At 37.1% G+C, this 22,072-nt stretch overlaps 2 protein-coding genes and 1 long non-coding RNA gene across 4 annotated transcripts in view; 1 reads left to right on the forward strand and 2 right to left on the reverse strand.

Moving 5' to 3' along the window:
- Positions 1–13,799, reverse strand: part of LOC139801177 (protein unc-13 homolog A-like) — a 42,316-nt gene extending 28,517 nt beyond the window's left edge. The window contains exons 1-5 of the mRNA XM_071755150.1: positions 13,694–13,799; positions 11,254–11,283; positions 8,817–8,916; positions 6,007–6,124; positions 4,130–4,253 (exon numbers count right to left, since the gene is read on the reverse strand). Of these exons, the coding sequence (XP_071611251.1) occupies positions 4,130–4,253; positions 6,007–6,124; positions 8,817–8,916; positions 11,254–11,283; positions 13,694–13,730 (409 nt within the window). The 5' untranslated portion in view covers positions 13,731–13,799. The remainder of the gene's footprint in view (positions 1–4,129; positions 4,254–6,006; positions 6,125–8,816; positions 8,917–11,253; positions 11,284–13,693) is intronic.
- A 751-nt stretch (positions 13,800–14,550) lies between these two features.
- LOC139800640 (uncharacterized) lies at positions 14,551–18,861 on the reverse strand. Of its 2 annotated transcripts, none has more exons than XR_011727854.1 (3): positions 18,729–18,861; positions 17,390–17,446; positions 14,551–14,819 (listed from the first exon to the last, which is right to left on the reverse strand). It is a non-coding gene; the product is annotated as an uncharacterized lncRNA (long non-coding RNA). The 2 variants fall into 2 exon arrangements; XR_011727853.1 differs by lacking the exon at positions 18,729–18,861 and adding an exon at positions 18,421–18,711.
- Positions 18,862–21,706: 2,845 nt separating this feature from the next.
- The window catches only part of WDR72 (WD repeat domain 72), a 111,303-nt gene continuing 110,937 nt past the window's right edge, over positions 21,707–22,072 (forward strand). The window contains exon 1 of the mRNA XM_071755151.1: positions 21,707–21,831. The gene's annotated coding sequence lies outside the window, so the exon portion shown is untranslated. The remainder of the gene's footprint in view (positions 21,832–22,072) is intronic.

Consider the following 22,072-nt stretch of genomic DNA (forward strand, 5'->3'; position numbering starts at 1 on the left):
TTAGGAAAGATATGGATCTCTTAATCTTTCCAGACCAATTCCAGTCCTTAACTGGATTTCTTATTGTATTTCTTATGTGTCTATGCACAGAGTTCAAGATGTGGAGGGTGTTGTTCTTCTTTTGTTGTTTTTGGAGTTTTGTTGCTGTTGTTGTATTTTGTTTTAAGTAAGAAATCAGATTTTACTTTAATTCCATGTGCTACTGGCCTAGAACTGAACTTTTTAAAGTTCTTATCTCTTTGGAGAAACCTGTCAAGCAATTGGAAGTACAAACTGATTTTCTGCAGAACATTTTACTCTATAAATGATCCTATTAGCTTTAGTGAGATGAAAGGCTTAATGATCTGGCCCTGAGTTTGAAGACATTTTCCACAAAGTAATTAAAAGAATGTGTGCCCAAGTCTTTTCTTCCATTTCTGCTGTTTTGATTACATGTTAGGAACCATGTTTTGATTTATTTCCTCTCACACTGTTTACTCACATGTGATTAGCTTTTAAAACACTATGATTTATATTAGGTCTCTTGCTCAAAATAAAAGCAGCACTGTTGTGAAATGAAGGCAAAGATAATACTTTGGAAAACAACAGGATTTTGAGGTTTTCCTATTGCATAAATGCCCATTTTTAGGTTCTAAGTATATGTGAATTATTACACTAACTAAGGTGCTCTGTACTTAGAATTTTATGCTTTGCAGCACGAGCTTTTCCATGCCTCATTTTTCAATGCCTCATTTTAAGCTGGTCAAAACTGTATTGAACAATCATTTTTCTCATTTGTTAATCCCATGTTGATTTACCATGGTGACTAATACAGAAAGAGGGATAAATCTCAGTTTTACTTCATTCTCATATCCTCATTTGTTATTTAATATATAAGGGAGAAAGTCATGAGTTGAATTTCTATCAAGCCTGAGAAGGGAATATGCACATGCATCTTCCAAAATTACTCCTGAGGTTCAGGTCCTGTTGACTTTCATTGTATTATTTGGCAAAAAGGTCTTGGTTCCTAAGCCACAAAAATTACTTTCAAAATTATAGGTATTACCAAATTAATTCTGCCTAAGTAAAATTATCTTTAATTTCTTTAGATTATACTCTCTATCTAATGTGTAATTGAATGCTAAGGAGCTTTATATATTCCTGCAATGCTGTACTTAAAAAAATTAGTGATGTCCTCTGGATCTTCTGTCTTCTCTCACAAGGCTGGCATAATATATTTGAAGAAAAATTTTTATATTTTGTAACAATCCTGACTACCCTTTTAAAAAAATTACTTTTAGAAACACTACAAATGTTTGCATTTAAGCTGTATTATTTAACTGGAGACTTTTGTTGTTAAGTTACTGTTATTTGTTACTACGAATTTGCTTGCAGAATTTTAAAGTATGTGCAATTTTTATTTCACTTGGCATCTTCTTATTGGAGCTCAGCCTAGAGAGCACTAGTGAAATAACAACTGTGTTGCTCCCCAACTAATGGTAGATACTTCTAGGAAGAAGCATGACTTATTAATTCTAGGATGAAGTGATGATAGTGAAACACTTCCCTGTTACTACATGCAGTGCAGCAAGGCCAAATGAAGCTGTATTGTTAAAGCAATGTGGAAGGCTCTCTACCAAGTATTTGGCATCCTCAAATGGAAATCTTTCAGAAAATGTAAAAAATAACTGCAGTGTTCTACCTTTCCCCTGTAGTTCATCATAACAAAAGGGCTGAACAGATTCCACTATTAAAGAACAGATTCTCAGCTGGTCACAGCTAAGCTGAGAGTCATTTGACAGAATAAGAAATGAAAACATAATACCCTGGTCAAAATCCTGCTAGGAGGTAAAGATAAATGTGGATTTTTCAATAGCTGACACCCAATGTTTTGGAATTCTTCCTTCAGCACTGGAAACTGTAGTGTAGGAGTGACCTCTACAGGATTTCCAGTGCTCCACGACTACAGTTCCAGGGACTGTCTTTAAAAGACTGTTTGAAACATATTTATTTCACACAGAATGCAGGCAATCTACAAACACTCCCTCCAAGGAGCAGCCTGTCACCAGTAACAACCTGAGTTTCCAGCTTGTAAAGCTTCTGTAACAAACATGCACCACATTTATAGATATGAAAATTACATGAGGACACAGTTAAAACATTCTGCTGATTCAGAGGAGGTTTAAAGAATTTATAGCACATGGAATAAAGACAGTTTCTGCCATTTTTTCTCATTTTATAATGGGTACTTAACTCTTACTAAACAAAATGTTGTCCTTTTCTATAATCTTCTTTATAAACTTCTAATTCTTTGTACTACTATTCTCTTTTTATACTTAAGGACTCAGTCCATTCTACACAGGTACACTTCTCATTATTCCTGAAGCAAATAAAATTATCTAATAAGTGAGAATAATCTAGATGGAGGCACATATGAGCAGCAATAAAAGGGTTCCTCCATTTGAACTTTTACTCAGGAAACTGAAATTTTCTTGTGGCTGCTGGGGAAGAAATACCAAACAAAACACAAACACAAACAAAACCCAGACTATGACTAGGGCTCAGGTTAACTTTTAAAATGTCTTATTGGCTAAGAAATACCAAATAAAATGTAATCTATGAAAAAAAAAAAAAGTATGTAGGCTCTTTTATGAGTCATAAGGATCTAGACCAGTCCACAGTTACTTTATGAAAAAGTGTACATTCTGCCAGACATACCAACAGCAGTGTAGTCACACAGACTACATCCAGAAATACCAGAAAGAACTATTCTGCTCTGATCAGCATTAGCTGTATTGCCAAGTTCAGTTTCAGACAATACAAAATAACATTAAACAGCTGAAGAATACATTTTTGGTATCTTTCAAAAGATAAATAACTTCTCATTCACATTTCTTCACAAGTTTTACTTTTATACTTGTGGATAGGATAATATCCTAATATTAGGATTAGTCTTTTTAGCCATAGTTCATTAGACTGTTTAAAGAGCAAAATATTAAGCCAATTACCTTTGAACTTATTTGGCATGTTGGACTATGTGATATAGGTGGACTGTTAATCTTGATAAAGTCAATCTCTTTGTATTATGTCTGGAAATAAAAAGGCAATTAATCATTTGATGTTCAGTTTCCTTTTTTGCCTTCATATTTTCATGCATATGTATGAAGTTTCCATCTTCATACACTCTATTCATAAAGGCAGACAATATTTACTAGTAAGAAAAAAAAGCTGTGAAGCCATAGATTTTTCTGTATCTTACATTGTGTGAACAGCTGGTCAAAACTAACATGATATAGAGCTATAATGCACAGGGCCAAGTAGATTGAGCCCTAAGGAAATACTCCTTTTAATTATCATAGAATCCTAGAATTGGCTGGGTTGGAAGGGACCTCAGAGATCATCAAGTCCAACCCTTGATCCACTCCCCCCGTGGTTCCCAGCCCATGGCACTGAGTGCACATCCAGGCTCTTTTGAAATATCTCCAGGGATGGAGAATCCACCCCTTCCCTGGGCAGCCCATTCCAGTGTCTGAGCACCCTCTCTGGAAAGAAATTCTTTCTAATGTCCAACCTAAACCTCCCCTGGCACAACTTGAGACCTCTTGTGCCCTCTTGTCTTGCTGAGAGTTGCCTGGGAAAAGAGCCCAACCCCCCCCTGGCTCCAACCTCCTTTCAGGGAGTTGGAGAGAGTGATGAGGTCTCCCCTGAGCCTCCTCTTCTCCAGCCTCAACACCCCCAGCTCCCTCAGCCTCTCCTCATAGGATCTGTGCTCCAGTCCCTTCCCCAGCCCAGTTGCCTCCTTTGGACCTGCTCCAGCACCTCAATCTCCTTCCTGAGCTGAGGGGCCCAGAACTGGACACAGGACTCAAGCTGTGGCCTCACCAGGGCTGAGCACAGGGGCAAATTCTACATTAATTCTATAGTCCATACATAGATGAAGTTTACCCAGTGAAATGGTTCATCTAGCTCCCTATTTAAGGAAGTGGCTTTCAGTGATTCTGTTACTTACCAGTGTCAGTTATACTGATTCTTCAGTAATGAATAAGCATTTAAGATTCTGTAGAAAAATTACTATTTGCCCCTGTATTTCAGGAATGTTTACGTGGAATAGAATAGCTGGAAAACTGGAGTGAGGCCTCCTGAAACTCACCAAAAGGTAATGCAAAGTAGACATCCAGTAGGATCTCATGTGAAGTTGGTGTTTTTGTGCCTTGAATCTCACTCCCATTTTTTATTACTTCAGAATGTAATCTCCACCAGGAACCTGGGCCTTCCTACAAGAAGATGTTCTGAAAGTTACCTTAGTGTGATTTGTAGCATATCCACTTTTCCTGAATGAAGGTTCCCCTAGATCAATAGAAGCTTTCTCATGACACCAATAGGCTTAGGATCCATTCTAGACTTTTCCAACTCTTGTTTATATAAGTAGCAGTTAGGACTTCATCCAGTTTTCTCAAAGGCATGGAATTCAAAAAACAAAATATATGCTCTACAATATAGACAAATAATCATCTGAATATCTTAATGTATAAGACACAAAAAATATGAATACTGAAAATTATTCTCATGAACTGAGATTTTCCAGTTTCCCTTTGAACTAGTATCAAACAAATACATTCTAGTAAGACTGAAACAATCAATAAGCCATAACTAAGCCAAAAAGGAGCTTCTGAAGTAACACTCCCTTACAGGTTAATTCTGAGTTATAAACCCCAGAAGAGCTGCAGGGTTAACAGGAGCAGGATAAATAACTAGGAAAGCTCCACAGTGTCCCAATTACAAATGAAGGTTTAGAGGGTCTGAAAAAATTAAGAAACAATCTCTACTCCTGCATCTTTGATTAAAGCTTCAGTATTTACTGTTGAACCTCAACCACTCTGTCAGCAACTTGTAACTCAACAACAGGGGGGACAGCAGAGCAAAACAACTTGCATTGGGGCCCGAAATGTCACTTGGCAGCTGCAATAAAGAACAACTTCTAATTTAAGCAAGAATTTCTTTCTTCCCTTGCTTTCATTGTTTGAGCATGAATCACTGAACTGTCAGTGCAACTTACATATTAATATTTATTAGTTCCTATAAAGAAGTGGCTATAGAAACTGATGGAAGCTGCATTGGGAAGTAGATTCCCGATTCTCTCTCCTTTACCTCATCATCAATTGCCTTTTATTATTGTCTAGAAAATTTAAACTTAATTTTATCTAGAGAAAATTTAAACTTAATTTTATTTTAAGAATTAAATTCACCTTCTTTACTTCAGAATTACTGTTTAAAAATGGACTCTGTGGTCTATGTTTAGGAAAGCATATTTATGACTGGGAAGACTGTGCAATATTAAAATATGGTGCCTCTTATTTTTCTGAATTTCAGAAAAATTTGCTGCACTTGCAGATTGCTTCAGTATTTCCACACTCCCAGAAACCATTTTTATTTATTTTCTAATCCATTGAGAGCATGAATTCTCATTCAAGTGGTTAACTATGACAATGCTGGACGTATGGTAGCTCTTGTGATTGACCCATTTTTTCAAGTCATCCTTCTCACTGCACTCACTATACTATTAATTTTTTCCATAGTACCACAGGGCAAATTTCTGTTTCTCTCTTGGAGGCAATGGCCAATTCCCTTGAGAGACAAGACAACACTATTTTGCCCAGTTTAATAGAAATTTACCCAAGGTCACACAATGAAGATCCAGGTCAGGAACCTCAATTTGAAAATCTCTCACTCTAATCTCAAAAACCAAACTGTCCATCACTCCCTAATAATTCATGAGTGCAGATGAACTCTAACCTGCTTACTGATTTATACCTGACTCCATATGTGAGCTGTTTCTCCAGGCTATATGGCTAATGCCTATCAGTTGTCACTTTGAGAGTCACATGTGCATTATGCCTCAGTACTATAGAGCAAAACAAATGAGATAGAAATATACATCAATCACAAATGCCATTACAGTATTAGAGGAGGCTAAGAATGAGAAATTAGATTTCTCCGTGTTGATATTTCCACAGAAAGTCAACTTACATCTGTTGCATGTTCCACAGTTGCAAGGGGAATCCATAAAACTCCTAAAATACTATCCCAGAGCAAGCCTTTCTTCCACAACTCTATTATGAAGCCTTTTCCATCAGCACAGATTTCACTAGAAACAACAAATACACAAACCATTAAACTGAAGAAACAGGCTCAACTGCTTAGTTATTATGATGGATTATCATAATAACTCAAGGCAGTGACTTAGAACAAATAGAGAGGTTTCCAGTATACTCAAAAAAAAAAAAAAAAAAAAAAAAAAAAAGCAAGGTAACAGGCATGACACAAGGGTTATACTGAATAAGTCTCAGGTCTTGTTGGTCAGGATTGCTTATACAAAGTGACAAGGACAATTCTGCTGCAAATGTGTCACAGAAGTCAGTAGCTTTATTTTGCTACAAGACTTGGCACTATTGGATATTACCCAAGAAGAATCAGGACCATGAGGTGCTTTAGCTCAGCTTGAGCTTCAGAGCAGCTTCTGTACATGCAGTTCCTCAGTGATGAATGTCGTGGTGATGAAACCAAAACCAGCTTCATCAAGTGACATCAGTAACTTCCTCAAGGATGACACCTGTAACCTGCAGCCAGTGGCCATGAACTGTGACAGATTTCAGATCATCTCCCTGCACCGTGAGACTGGACAGACAGGTGGACATGGGCAGCCATGAAAGAAATTAACTCAGTGGACTTTGGTATAAAAAGATGCACTGATGATCTGTATATTCGTATTTGAGGACAAAAAGTCCAGGTGACCATAGAGTCAGTGACCTGATGATGATGTAAATGGTATGAAATAAGGGGTGGAATGTCCTGGTTTGAGCCAGAACAGAACCAATTTTCTTTTTAGTTGCTTTACTTCTTGGTTAACTCTTTTCTAACTGACTGCATTCACTGAAATTAACAACATGTTTTTAAATCAGCATCTGCCTCTAGAACTGGTAAAACAATGTTTGTATTTATTGCTGGGCAATGTTATGCTGAACCAAGGTCACTGCTTCCTTCTGCTAAACTTCTTACATGCTAGGGAGGAAGAGAAATCACATGTGTGACCCCTATATGGGAAGGAGAAGACTGGACAGGTGACCAATATTGACCAAATGAAGTATTCCATCCCATACATCAGTATAAATATGAGAGATCACAAGGGTCAAGCTCTCCTCACATTCCTGAGTGGCATCCTGGGGCAACTATCCTGGTCTGTGTGTACCTGCATCCAGCTCCTGCCTGCTGCAGTCCAGTCCAGGAGGTTTCCCAGGGCCTGTCCTGCAGTCTCAGTAACATAGAATCATAGAATCCTAGAATCCTAGGGGTTGGAAGGGACCTGGAAAGATCATCTAGTCCAACCCCCCCTGCCAGAGCAGGGCCCCCTAGAGTACATCCCCTAGGAACGTGTCCAGGTGGGTTTTGAATGTCTCCAGTGAAGGAGACTCCACAACCCCCCTGGGCAGCCTGTTCCAGGGCTCTGTCACCCTTACAGTAAAAAAAAAATAGAATAATAAAAAAAAAAATTAAAAAAAAAAAAATAGAATAAAAGGGAATGGCCTCAAGTTGTGCCAGGGGAGGTTTATATTGGGTATTAGGAAAAATTTCTTAACCAAAAGGGTTGACAAGCACTGGGACAGGCTGCCTAGGGAACTGCTTGAGGTATTTAAAAGCCATGTAGATGTTGTACTTAGTGATTCAGCGGTGGACTTCACCGTTTTGGGTTTATCCATTGCTACAGAATAGCAGTGGATGCAGATTGCTGACCTGAGCAGAAAGGCCTTTTAGACTCAGGATAAGTACAGAAAAAAGCAGCAGATTGGAGAGAAGCATGACAGTGGTTTTCTGTATACTTGTATATATCTCATTATTTTCTTCTCCATCATTATTCTTTCATTAAATCTGTGTGCTATGTTTCCAACCTGCAGGTTAGGTTGCTCTCCCTTATGCTCTTCCCTTTCCCTTTCTGGGAAGGGAGAGGGGTTACTAAAGAGCATTTGTTTACTTGCCTTCCCAGCCTTTAAACTGTGACATCACAGAACACTCATTTACATATATAATTCAATTAAAAGCAAAGCATTTATACAACAGAAAAGTATTTAATAATATTTTAACACCTTTCTGAAGAATATTTAGAAGATAAATTACACACTGCTACTTGAAAATATTTTGTCATTTCCTCCTGCACTAAAGGGAGATGTTGAAACAGGAAAGATGTTGAAATTTAATTGGTCTGCTCCCTGATAAGCTGTTACATTGAAATCCAATCCTTGTTAAACATTTTACAGAACTGTTATGTCTGGATCACTAAACTAAAAAAAAAAAAAAAAATTTACTTGCTTTATCAGAAAGCAATGATTGCTCTACAGTGAAATGTGACAATCTTTTCTACAAATAAAAGCTGCATTATCAGGATGTTTTTTTAAGAGGACTGCCTATTAACATTAATTTTCAGAGATGTGTTCCTCCTGTTTGGATAATTTAGGCTGTGGCTCTGAACACTCTGATAGAGAAACCTGATGACTGGGGAGTGGGGAAGTATTTAGCCCCAGGTTAACATGTTTTATGTACTCAGTAGTCAGATTTTTTTAAGTTATTATTTGAGCCATAAAACAGCATGTAAAGAAGGCATATATGTTGGCTTATTGCAAGTGTTTTCTGTTCCCCAAAATTACCCTGTCATATTTTCTCTGGGCTGGACACTTTTTTCTTGTTTTTGTTTTGTGTATGTGGTCTCATATATTACTAATTGCTCCAAGGTGTCTAAATACAGCAGTTACAACAAAACCAATTTGTAAGAATTCCTTGCTACTTACAACATGAAGTCCTGTTCCCAGCAAGGTTCTCTTCCCCTTCTGTCTATTGTGGTGCTTTTTAGATTTTGAACTTTTAAAACAACATAGGTTTCAAATGCATCTGAAAAGGAAATAACCAGCACATTAAAACCCACTTTGTTTCTTCCTTGAAGCTAGAAATATAAAAATCCATATTAGTAGGATTAGTAGTTACTTCATACAAAATATTCAGAGGTGTGGTTCAAATATGTAGATTTAAACAAGGAAATTCTTTTTAATTCTAACAGGATTATGACAGAAATCCCTGCCAGGGGTGGGATTTCCCACCCTGACAGGTGGGAAAAGAACATAATCCTAAATGCAAGCAGGTATTTTTAAGGATCAGCTTCCAGACATGTCTTCTCAGATTATTTATCAATCTCCCTGACAGATTCTGCATGAAACCAGTATGTACTCCCTTTCTGCAAATAGTTATTATGCTTTGCCTTTCAGCTGACATGGTAATATTGGTGACTGCTTACTGGGCTTTTCCATTTGTTTAAGGCAAGGCCACAGACTCAAAACATGTAATTCAGATTTGCCTTTTTGTTTGCATCTATACCTGCAGCAGGAAAGCAGGTTTCAGATGGAGTCCCAATAGAACTCAAATATTTTTCTAGATATCTTTGTAGATGAACAATGTCAATATTCCTAAATTTGCACCTAATCAGCAAAAAGACTAAAATTTTTTAAATTTTAAAGTGCTTGAAAATATCATTGACAGAAAAAAAGCAAAAGAACTGAGGGAAATCTTTACCCTTTATGGCATATTGTAACATCTCAATTAATGTGGCTGTTCAGAAAAACACCTCATCTGGCAGAAATGCAATAAACCCTTCATAAGCCTCCAGCATCCTACATAAGGCTGAACATTGACATCTATTTTAAAAAAAAGTCATTCTTAAAAAAAAAAAAACACTGGTGCCAAGAACAGAATGTCACCAAGAACCTAAGTCCTTTCTGAGCTGGTACCACAGGTCTATAAACCAGTCTGAGATGGAGGGAAGATGTCTCTGTCTGCAAGAAGTTGCATCAAATTACACTGCAGGTAAAAAAATGTGTGAAGGAGGAGAGGTCCCTCTCTACATCCTGGATGTAGATCTTAGGTGATAATGTTTGACAAAAGGCCTAATGGATGTTATGCAGTGAGAACTCTTTATTTCAAGGAACAAAATCAACAGTGATCAATGTTATTTATTTCCTATACTTCAGTTGACCAGGCTTCTCAAACATGTTATTGTTCTTACACAGAAAAAAACTGACAAAGTCAATATAGATTTAGAAATGGTGACTTATTTTTGAGAAATGATCTCAACAATGTGTGACTCACATACTACCCTATTAAACACTCTTTGTAACTAAGGCAAACAGAACACAAAATTTACAAAAATATTTTTTAACAAACAAAATGTATTTATAGCAAATAGATTAGTAGATTATGATGTTATAAATAACCTATTTATAACAAACTATAAACCAATTTACAAAAAATTGTTTATAGGTTGGAGGTTTGCAACATAAAATTTGAGAAATTTAAAAAAAAACTTTCCATTAAATCACATGGCTGAAAAATAGGAACTCCAGCTTTCTGAGCACCCACACCTATTTTGACAATGAAATAAAAAATACAGCTAACCACCTCTCCCAAAATTAAAACATCTCCATTGCATAAAGCTATAGCTGACAACAAACTTTTCAAGAAATCTTTTAGTAGCAGCCTGTTTCATTGTTCTATTATATACATAGTCAAATTTCTTTCCCATTTGGAAATTTTTGTACATTACCTCTTTTGTATACCAAAGAATTACAAGATTTGCTGAAACCTACAGAACATTTTTCTGATTGAATCAGAATGTCAATGAAAGTTTGATGATTCTTCAGTCTCTACTTCCTAAACATATTTCACAGCCTGAAGAATGACTGTGTCACAGTTAGGGGAATCATGTTCCCAGCAAGCAGCTTAAACTGTGCTAGTTCAGGTTACCTTTCTGTAGCCCAGATAACCTTAAATGGTTTGCACTCACTTGGAAAATCTAGATACACCTCCTCCCTGCTCTGATGAAGCTAAATTCTTGTACTCTTTTTATAAAAAAAAATTAGTTTCCCTTGACTGATGACGTATTTAAGTCATCAAATTTTGTTAAAATTCATTTTAGTGGAAATAGAATTTAAATATCACTGAAAGACAATGATTTATAACTGAAAGATACAGATTGTCTGAGGCCACAATCTCGTTTGTTAATTTGGCCTTTAAAATGTACATATATTTTTTAATCCTTTCCTGATTTGTTTTGTACTAAACTGTTGATAAATGCATTCAAGTAGTCCCAAGCTTACATGATTCTTTATTGTGGTAACACACATGCATGCCCAAGAAATAAAAAAGTAAAGCAGACATTAAAAAGGAAATTAGACTTACCAGCTGCTTTATTCAACCTTCCTTTTTTCACTGTAAAAAAAAACATATTATATTCAGATAATACCTTCACAATGCTTGCCAGCAAACCTTATAAAAAAAATTAAAAAACCCACAACCTAGGGGATTTCTTTGGTATAAAAAAACCTCAATAAGAACCAAAAGCAAGTACTCTTAAAAAAAATATAAGCACAATTGTGCTAAGATGATAAATATGATTATTTGGAATTCTTTGGGAACAAAAATGCATCAGAAGTCTTTGCAGGTTACAGAAACTGAGTAAATATGTGGATACAACACAAATTGTAGTCTGGGGACCAGGAGACTGGGGAAGGTAGCATAATATCAATCTCCTCATAATGTTAGTTCTGAAGTCTTCTCTATAATAATCATAGAAAGCTCACAGACTTCATCTTAAGTGAGTAGCTTGTAAAATCTTGCAAAGAATCCTTCATGGCAGTATTTACTTTTATTTACTCTTCCTATTAGAAAAGACATCCTACAGTAAACACCTTGTAACTTCAAAAGTGATCATTTCAGATTTTGGCTTTGTTCCACAGGCTTAGGTTCCACTTTATAGTATCCCTTCCATTAATGAAAAATGCCCTACAGTTATCAGGATTGTGATTCAGACAGTCAGCACATAATTACAAAAATCTAACTAGGTCATCAAGTGTCTGACTACAGTAGTTCATTGAATTTTTAGACATTTCAATAATATTATTAAATATTATTTTTTTCTGCCTTTTCAATGTGTGTAAGACAGTTCATCTCAATTTGAATGAAACATCACTGCAGTCCTGCTTTAAAAACATACTTAAATATATCAGATATTTCACTTCTATACTTAGAATCCAGTAACTGGCAATAAAATCAAAATGCTGAGTCCATAACTTTTTACCCAAAAACTTACTATTGCTTTCCAATTCCCTTCCCACTTGCCCAATTCATCTACTCTCCTCTCCTTATTCTTCCTTTCTTCTATCCCTAGAGAACCCCAAGTATTCTCTGGAATTGCCTCATATTTGCAGAATGTCTATCTGACAGCATGAATTTTTCCATCGTATCTCACACTGACAAAACTTTTATTTTCAAGGCAAATGGGGAGCTGAGCCACAGGCAGTGATTCAACTGCTGTGCAGGAGCACAGAATTTACACACTTCACTTGCTTGACTTCCTTGAAGGAAGTATTGCAAGAAATATTCTCCTAGTCTTAAATAAGAAATGTGCATCTGCAATCTATGAAGTCACTTTTTATAGCCACTACTAAATATTTGTCACATTAGGGAAGGAAATGGTGGGATAAGAACAACCTACCTTTTACAGAGAGAAGTTCCATTCCAGTAGAAATATTTTAAAGAACATAAATTGAAATTAAGCTTCTTTCACAAATTACTTTGCCTTGATGGTGAAATTACTGTTGTCCTCCTATTCCTCTACTGCAAACGTGTTTCACTTTTTGTACATGCTCCTCCCACGTTTCACACAGGGAAAGCCAGCCCATTCACAGAGCAGTGAAAGAGCTCTGACAAATTATTTCTCCCTCTCTACACACTCTGAGATGCAAAAGGCAAAGAGAAGTTCTACAGCTGCTTCCTTGTCCTCATTTCCTCAACTTCTATCTGCTGTGTGCAGCTGGCACAAGTCTAAACTTATTTTAAAATGCTGTCTTTGCCAGCAACAACAAACTCTGCACAACTATTTTATTAAGAACAGACTTTGAGAGCCCTGAAATTTGGAGTGTAGTACTTTGAAAGCATCTGAAGGGAAATAGAGAAGAGATGATTTTTTAAAAATTTCGTATTTTTTACACAATTTCAAGCCAGAACTCTTATTTTACTGTATTATCTATAACTAAACATAAGTAGACTTAATTTTCTAAAATAGAGTGAACAAACATTGTACAAAACCACACACTGAAATGTAATATACTTTGTGAATTTCTAATGGTATTGCAATCCTTGACTGGATAATAAATATTCTCAAGCAATGTTAAATTATTTTATGACAATACTCAAAATACTCTATAAAAATTATTAAACTGTGGTGTTTATGACTGCTTTCTTTGACTAATACTGGCCTTTTGTTTTGTTCTTTTTTTGTTGGTTTTTGTTCTGGTTGTTTGTTTTTTTTTCCCCTCTAACTGTGGTTAATAGTATATATATTTCCAGACATGTAATATTTTACTACTTAAATTTTTCAGCCACCATCATATTATAATTGTAACCTTTGGTATGAAGTCTTAAATTCAAGGAGAGGAGTGTCCTTGGAGCAGAGAAAAGTGCACAGGTCTTAAGAGTTCAGGAATGGTTGCCTGGAGTTCCAATAAACTGGGTCTAGCTGATGGCTCACCTCAACAGAGAGGGAAGAGCTGAGACTGTTTAGCCTGGATAAGAGAAAGTTTGGGGAAGGAGAGGTGTGTTTTCCAATTTTTATAATTACCTGGTGGGAGGGTGTAAACAAGACTGAGTCTTCTCATTGTTGCTTCATAGCAGGTGAAGTGGCAACACACACAAACTGCAGCTCAGTGTTCTGCCTAAGGACAGAAAATGCACCCTTTGCTGTGAGGATAGTTTGATATCTGATAGTCTGATACCCCACAAAATCAAAAATCTAAGTGTAAGATTGAAGAAAATTCAGTGCAGGATCTCATTAAAGTACACAATTACTCTGCACAATGTGTGGATTTGATATTTCCCACCCACCCATCCCTCCCCAGAAGTGTCTGGAACTTGCATTGTTTCAGGACCATAATGTGAAGTTGTTGACAGAGTACTTTTTAGTCTTGTGGTTTAGCTTAATATATTTGCATATCTCTCCTCTGAATTTTATTTATTTTGAGTAAGTCTCCCACGGCTCTGAAGTTAACAGAGCTCATCATACTGGCTCAGAATATGATCCCAAGTGTAGAATGAAAAAAAAAAATTAAAATTACTTGGAACAAAAATATAATTACTGCTGACTTAAGGTTCAGCAAGCAGAGTTCACAGTAAGCCTTCTCATGAGAAAAAGTTACACAGCTGCAATTCTTCATCCTTATGAAATTGTGCAAACTTTACTCTTTCTTCCACTCACCTTTCCAGGTATCAAGGTCCTTCATGTGGAATACTGATTTTCTCCTTAACTCCCTGGGTTCCAGCAGCCTCAGCAGTCATTTTAGTTCATTTACTTTAATGTCATGTGATTGTTGCTTAGATATGCAACTGGGAAAGATGCTATGTTTTTATAAGAAATATGCAAAGAATACTTGAACATAGGCAGAAGGTCTCTGTGAGCTGAAAACCAGGCACATGCAAATGCTCTTTCATTGGGAAAAAGCATTTATTATATTTATCAAAATAAAAAGCATTGAGCTGGAACAAGCTGTCAGGATGATGTTTGGCTAAAGGGCATAGAACATGCATGTTTCATAAACTCAGTTTCAGTACCTTAAGTAATTACCCTATTACTTAGTCATCCCTTCATCACACCTTTTCCTCTTCTGTGCTATTATTTCTTAATTAATGCCTGATAACTACATTTCAGTCCTATAAGTTAACTTCAACTAAGAAGTCCCAACATAGCAGATCTGTGTGCAGAATCATGAATTTAGGCAGACATTAAAAAAAAAAGGAATTTTATATACTTTGCATTTTTATCTAAACTGCATCAAAACTGTCTTTACTTTCACTCCACTCTGTTCAATATCAGGGAGTAATTAGGCACAATGCTGATACCTGTTGGGTAATCCACTTAAAGAAGATGCATGCAACTATTTTTCCATTCAAAATCTCAGCTGAAATGAGGAAGGCATGATTATTATGATTAGTTTAATTTTTGAACTTAGCTGTTTTTGTAAAAATCTGGGTTTTGGTTTATTTTTTTTACTTCTCTTTCTTTATATCAACTTACATAGCACATATCAGCAAACTGAAGCTCACCAGTGTTTTTGACTTAATTCATCAAAAGCAAGGAGATTTCAGTCTGATGATTTACCTACTTGGCAGTGAAACAACACATTGTTCTTCTCAGGAATTTCCTCCTCTACAGGATACTTGTAATCCAACAACCATGGCCATAGATTTTAGTATAATGTGTTGCATAATAAAAACAAGGAACAGAGCACATTTGAATACTGACTGCAAAAACATGTGGAAGATAACCTTTTGACTCTCACAGGAAAATGAAAACACTGCTTTTTTGGTTTAAGATAGTTGTAAAGGAGAGTATTAAAAAATGAACTTGGTGGGGGAAAAAAATAGCCAAATTTCAGTTAATATTACTAATTCAGAGTGTAGAAGCAGTTTCCTTACATCTCCTGCATTTCTATCTGTGCACATTATGAAGCCATCTTTTCTTGGCTGCTTGTATATTGGCTACAATGTGTATTTAAAAAAAAAACAAAATAAAAAAACTTGTGACCTTGAAACAAACATTTTAACTCTTTCCCCTTGAGAAGGAGGCTTTTCCTCCTTTCCAAATTAATTTTGTAAATTAATATTCATCAGCATCTCCTTACACTAGCACATGAAGAAATGTGCTAATCTCTTCAGAAGACCAGGAGATGAACAGTTTGCCTTCTGCTTGAGGTCAATCTTTGGCTTAAAATGAAAACCAGTGGGAGAAGAAATTCTGTAAAAAACTAAATGTTCTTCAGATGTAACTCGATATACAGCTGCATTGTCATTATTGTGATCATAACAACACAAAGATGAAACCAAGCTGAAGGAATTTAACCAGGGAAGAAGAAAAAAAAAAGTTTTTCTAGCCAGCTCATTTCTACCTTTTAGAGATATATATTCTGCAATCTCAGGTGCATACTATAATTATCAGTAGACTCAATAAGTGATAAAAGAAATAATGAACTCTGCAACAAAATATGCTATGCAGAGAGACATCAAAGCAACAGGATAAGCAGAAAATTCTCTTCTCAAGGTTATTTCTGGGAAATATGAGCAATATTGAAGACAGAAACTATAGATCAGATCAGTTTGGTCCTTGCCTCCAAAAGATCAGCACAACTCTGGCTAGGAATAACAGGAGATGTGTTCTGGGCTTCTCAAGAATCTCCTTGATAAATGAGTTTAATGCACTCCACTTACCCTTTTCTAACAGGAAACAAAGGAAGGACCCTCCTTCATAATGCTGAAATTTAGCTCGTCAGAGGCCAAACCAAACATTTCTACTCAGTAACTGATTGTTCAAAGTGCAGGTTTGTTCCCTGTGTAAGAAAATGTTTTATCAGTCTCTTGAATCTCTCTTCTTGATCTTAGGCAGCCTTAGCTGTATTCTTGGTTTTTATTTTATATTTAGAGACACCTAGTGGCTAGTGTCTGATTTGGTCTGGAGAAGTTCTCATTTCTGAATGATCTTCAGATGTTTTCAGATCCTATTTATCTCTCAAAACACAGAATATTAAACATATGTATTTTTTAAAAATAGATTTAAAAAAAATAGATCATTGTGTCCATCAATCTACATTCCTCCCTGAATAAAATAAAAATATATATGTATATCACCATGCCCACTACAGCATGTCCTGAAGTGCCTCATCTATACAGTTTTTAAATATTTCCAGGGATGGTGATTCCAGCACCTCCCTGGACAGCCCATTCCAGCCCCTGACTGCACTCTCAGTAAAGGAATTCTTCCTAACATCAAGTCTAAGACTCCCGTGGAGCAACTTTAGGCCATTTCCTCTAGTCCTAACACTATTTTCTTGAGAGAAGAGGCCAGCACCCACCTCCCTATAAGCTCCTTTCAGGTAGAAACAAATATTACTGCTATAATTGCCTACGTTATATGATCTTACAGGAGCATGAAAACTAAAAAAGGTGTGGTCAGGATGCTTATTATAAAGAATTTTTAAAGTGGGAAAAATTGTTTACGAAGTTCCCTTATGTTTCACCCCTAAAAATATTATTTAGTATTCCACACTTCCCTCAGAAAAACACAAGGAACAAAAACTAAACACATATTTTATGCAAATAACTTTTTAAGGCAGAAGTATGATGTAATTAGAGCAAGAAAAGGACATCTAAAAACACGAGGAGGAAAAAAATAAGGTTTCTTCTGCAAGTCTAAATGCCTTCTGCCCTTCAACAATAGCAAATCCTTTTTCCCCATTCTGAGCAAACCCAAGCAGTTAATAAAATTTACCTTTCCTCCCTGTTTTCTCCTTTCTCCCCCTGGCGTCTCAAAGGGTAAATCACACCCCTGTATCGGAACAATAAATAAACAAAAACGTTAATTGTTAGTAATCTTTAAAAATTAATAACATTGTAAAAGTAGTCCATTTTCAGACCTGTGGGATATGGCATTATTGTTTCCCAGAACATGAAGTTACATGTTCATACACCCAATAAGAAAGAAATTAAAAGATTTCTTTCATTCCAGAATGTATAAAGTATAGCCTTATCTCACCCTTTTATCCAATTTATTCTCATAAAAGCACTAATTTAATCAACAACATTCTGAAGTCTCCAGAAGTTTATCCCAGGGTGAAAATAACCATAGTTTATCTTTGCAAAACAATAGCCCATTTTTTCATCACATTATACATAATACAATAAATTCTCAGCACCTGACAGCTCTCCCCTAATGTAATCTAAGCTAATGCTTTTCCATATTTCAGTTTGTGACATCTGTCAACAATGTTGTTAACCACTAATTGCTTTCATTTAGCTGAAAAACATGCCTTGATTGCTAATTGGAGCCAGATAAATATTTCAGTCATTGAAATTACTATTCTACCCATTCAGATAAAGACAAAAATCCTTAGAAGTAGTTGAAGGGAAGAAAGCTGGATAAATTAATGGATTACAATAATTACAGAGTCTATATTATTATATGGTCTGAGTGGTGTATAGAGTAGCATAACTTTTTTTTTAGTGATAAATACAAACTCATAAATACCTACACAATCAAAACATGAAAAATAGGCCCAGCTTTTTATATATATATAAAAAAAAAATTAAAAATCAAGGGCTTTTTTGAAGTGCTTTTCATGAACAGGTTTCATGGCTTTTCATAATGGAAGTAAATATATTATTTATCACATTAGAGATGGGGAAAATAAAACACTGGAAAGAAAAATTAGCCTCACAATGTCTCCAGATAGACCAGTACCTAAGCTGGCAATGGAATTTCTGAACAACATTTCTGCATTTCTGAATCTAGCACTAGCTCACCAAGCCAAAAGAAATCCTCTTCAACAAAAGAACCTGACAAATATTTCACAAGATCTCATTTAACCCCTTCTGTTACAATGATGTTTGCACAAAAGGAAGTAGTCTCCATGTCAAACTAAAAATTACAAAAAGAACTAGAATTAAAATGAAAACCTTCTGTGACAGCACGTGAAAGCAATATCCAAATTAGTAACTGATGATGTAGCTTTGATGCAAAAAGTTCAGCCTTGGAAATGTCTCATTTCCTTCAGATGAGATTCTCCCCATGCCTGCAATATTAGAGCTTTTCTGGTTCTATATTCATTTACCTGGGAACTGCTCTTCTCTCTCTTGTGCAGATCCAACTGTCCAGATCTCCTTTTTCCTCCAAAATAAAGTGATCTCTGTTGAGCTTGAAACTGTGACCAGTTTTAATTACTTTGTTCACATTCTTGCTTCTTGCTAGCTGGCACGTGTGGTAATTCAGCTTGTGATCTATTTAGCTTGGGCTATGGTTCATTACGGACTTCATGAATATTCTGCAAACATCATAAGTTATTCATAAGAAGTATTTTGAGATAAGGTAATTCTCAGGTTGTTTTCATGTGCAAACCCAGCTGATATCAGAGCAGGCAGGTTGATGAGTCTGTGGTAATTTTGTTCTTCCCACACTGCAGGTTCTCACCAAGAACCAGGGCCACAAGGCAGAGATGTAAATACAAATACTTAATCTTTGCAATTTTATCTTCCTTTAGGGGTGTTGTCTTTGCCACATCACCTCCAACTTAATGCTTATATGTGTTTGTACTTATGCTAAAAATTTTACCATTTTTACATTAAAATACCCAAATCACTGAATACTGTAGAAGGAAGGAGAACACTACTTAAAGGATCAAATATTTAACACTGATTACTTTTCCTACTACCACTACAGCAGTCAAGAGCAGTATAGCTCCTATAAAACCAGTGCAGAAAAACACTCCATGTTAAGCCACAGCCATAAAAATGCTATTTTAATTATTTACATATTTAGCTCTGTAGTAGCTAAGTCACTTCTTTCCAAAATTAATAATTAAAACTTTACACAAATAGTATACAAGGCATGGAAGGTCTGAATAGATGGAAATACAAGTAGTATATATGATATAGATGGCTTTTATAGCCAGTATTTTTCATGTACACTGTAAACATATTAAAATGGTATTAATATGTGTACTAATTTTATAAAATTATTCGTTTTACCAAGGTAACAAATATGGTGATGAAAGACAAAATAGAAATCACACAGCTTCATGTCCCTCTCTGAGCATAAGATGTAATTAAGGTCTTTGGATCGACCTTCCCTTTGTGTTAAATTGTGCTAAAATGTATGTGACAGTTTTTCTTATGGAAACCTCCATCTATCAATGATTAAGGAGAGGCTGTCAAAATCATTTATTCAGGTTCACAGGCAGAATTCACAATTCACATGAAGTGCCAAAAAGCACAAGCAATATCTAGTTTATCCATTAGGTTACTTGCTCTCATACAATCATTTCACTGTCTTCGTGTTTTGACTACAGAAACTTCAGGTAAGGTTCCAGTTATCACTGTTGACTTTCAAGGGCCCACGTTCATTCTTACCTGAGAAAGTTGCCCATCAAAGATCCACTGAAGTTCTATATTCAGAGTTTATAATGTGCCTACATAAAATCATTCATAAGTTGAAGCAATTTAAGAAGTCTCATCTTTAAAGCTTTTTATTTTATTACATTAAAAATCTTCAGAAATCTGAATTACAAAACAGCTAAAACAAACAAAAGCAAAAGTTTGAGAGAAATGTGCTTCAAAATATTACAAACTGTACATGGTTCTTTTTTTCACTGCCTTCACTTACCTCCAAAATGTGACTCGTACGTGCAGACTGCAATGACGTTAACATATTTTAGAATATTTATATTTATCTTAAGATAGATACCTCAGGGAAACAATATTACTGTAAACATAAACTCAATAACACTAAAACAAAAACAATGCATACTTTAAGTACCACATTAAGTACATTGAAATAGGAGAACTGCAGGCACTAGAAGTATGCTTAACTCTCTTAAAACCCACCAACTCCCTATGCATTGCAATGTAACTTCTTTATTAAAAAAAACAAAACAAAAAACACAAAACAACCCAGAAAGTCACAATATGAAAGAAAAAAACATTTTAATAGTGATAAGTCCCATTATTTTGTTTACAGGCCTATCTCTATGGGTCTATGTCAGCTTTTTTCAGATGAACTCACTTGCATTCTGTAGGACCAGTTCCATTTGGCTCCTCACAAGAGTCTCTTGCAAACTGCTGCTTCTCTGTGACTGACCTTTGAACAAAGACCCAGACTTCACTTTTCCTTTGCTGCATTCCCTTATCATAGTTTATTGACTGTTCTCAAACAGAAATAAAGAAATTAATATCTTCAGATGGTGCAAACCCACCACCCCCACGCCGTGCCCTGCTTAATGGTTTACAGCCCTCCCATACTGACACCCACAGCTGCTCCCGATTCTCACACCTGTACGAAATCAACCTCTATCCTCGGAGCAGCTGCCCGGACGCTCCAAACGCCGCCCTGCACCCATTTCCTCAATGGAACCATCAACACCTGCGGTTTTACCTCCACGCTGCTCCTACCAGCGGAAATGTTCTTTTCGCCTTACTTAAGGCAGGGAGGACAGCAGGAAAGTTTCTTGTGTCTCACGACTGGGCACGGGGGCCCTCAGGGGTAGGTTGGCTCCTCAGCTATCAGCCCCCCCCCCCCCCATGGACCGGGTGCATCCCAGCCTCGCCCAGGTCCGTAGCCCCTGAATCAGAGTACGGAGGGGCAGCCCGGTTTTAATCCCCGGTAATTTTTCTCTGGGAGCCGCTTGCTCTCTCTGTTGTGCCCTAAGGGGTCAGGGCAACGCTGCCGCCTCAATTCCCTTCCCTCAGAGAGCTCTGACAGCACTGAAGGACCCGCGAGCTGCGGGCGGCGCTGGGGAGCGCGAGCTGGGTCCGGCCCGCGCCGCCCTGGGTCCGGCCCATCTGGGTCTGGTGTCTGGGCTGGGAACGGGACCAGCTGCAGCCGCTCCCAAGGGCATAAAAGCCCTCGCGGCTCCTCAGCTCAGCGCTCTCGCTGCCGTCGAACGGCCCCGCTAGCGGCTCCGTTGAGGTGAGGGGCTGTGCCGGCACCTCTCCTGCTCGGCTCCGCTCCAGGTGCTGCTCCTCTCTCACCCGCCCGGCTCCTTCTCCCCGCAGGCTGCCAGCGCCGGGCTGGCATCCCCGGCCCCACAACGGGGCTCGGGTGGGTCCCGGTGAGAAACCTGGGGCCGTTCCCTGGGATTTGCCCTGGGGCTGCCAAACTGGTTCCGTGCCGCAAGGGAGCGACCCGAGGGGCGTCTGGGTTCTGCTGCGGCCAAGAAAAGGGTAATATTGGGTACCCGAGAGCTCTTCTGATGGGGGCTAAGCCTTTCTGACTGGTGCGGCGTCTGTTTTCTTACTTAAGGTAAATTTCATGCAAGTTTCTGGGAGCTTTGTTTGGTCCCCTGTATGTGAGCATCAACCATGTAACTGGTGTATTTCAACCCCTTCTCTTAGGGGAGGTGTGTGGGACTCCTGATTGCAAGTGATTGCAAGTGATCCAGGGAGTTATAAATATTCCGTCGGT

Source organism: Heliangelus exortis, chromosome 11 (genome assembly GCF_036169615.1).
Source record: "Heliangelus exortis chromosome 11, bHelExo1.hap1, whole genome shotgun sequence".
Lineage (NCBI taxonomy): Eukaryota > Metazoa > Chordata > Aves > Apodiformes > Trochilidae > Heliangelus > Heliangelus exortis.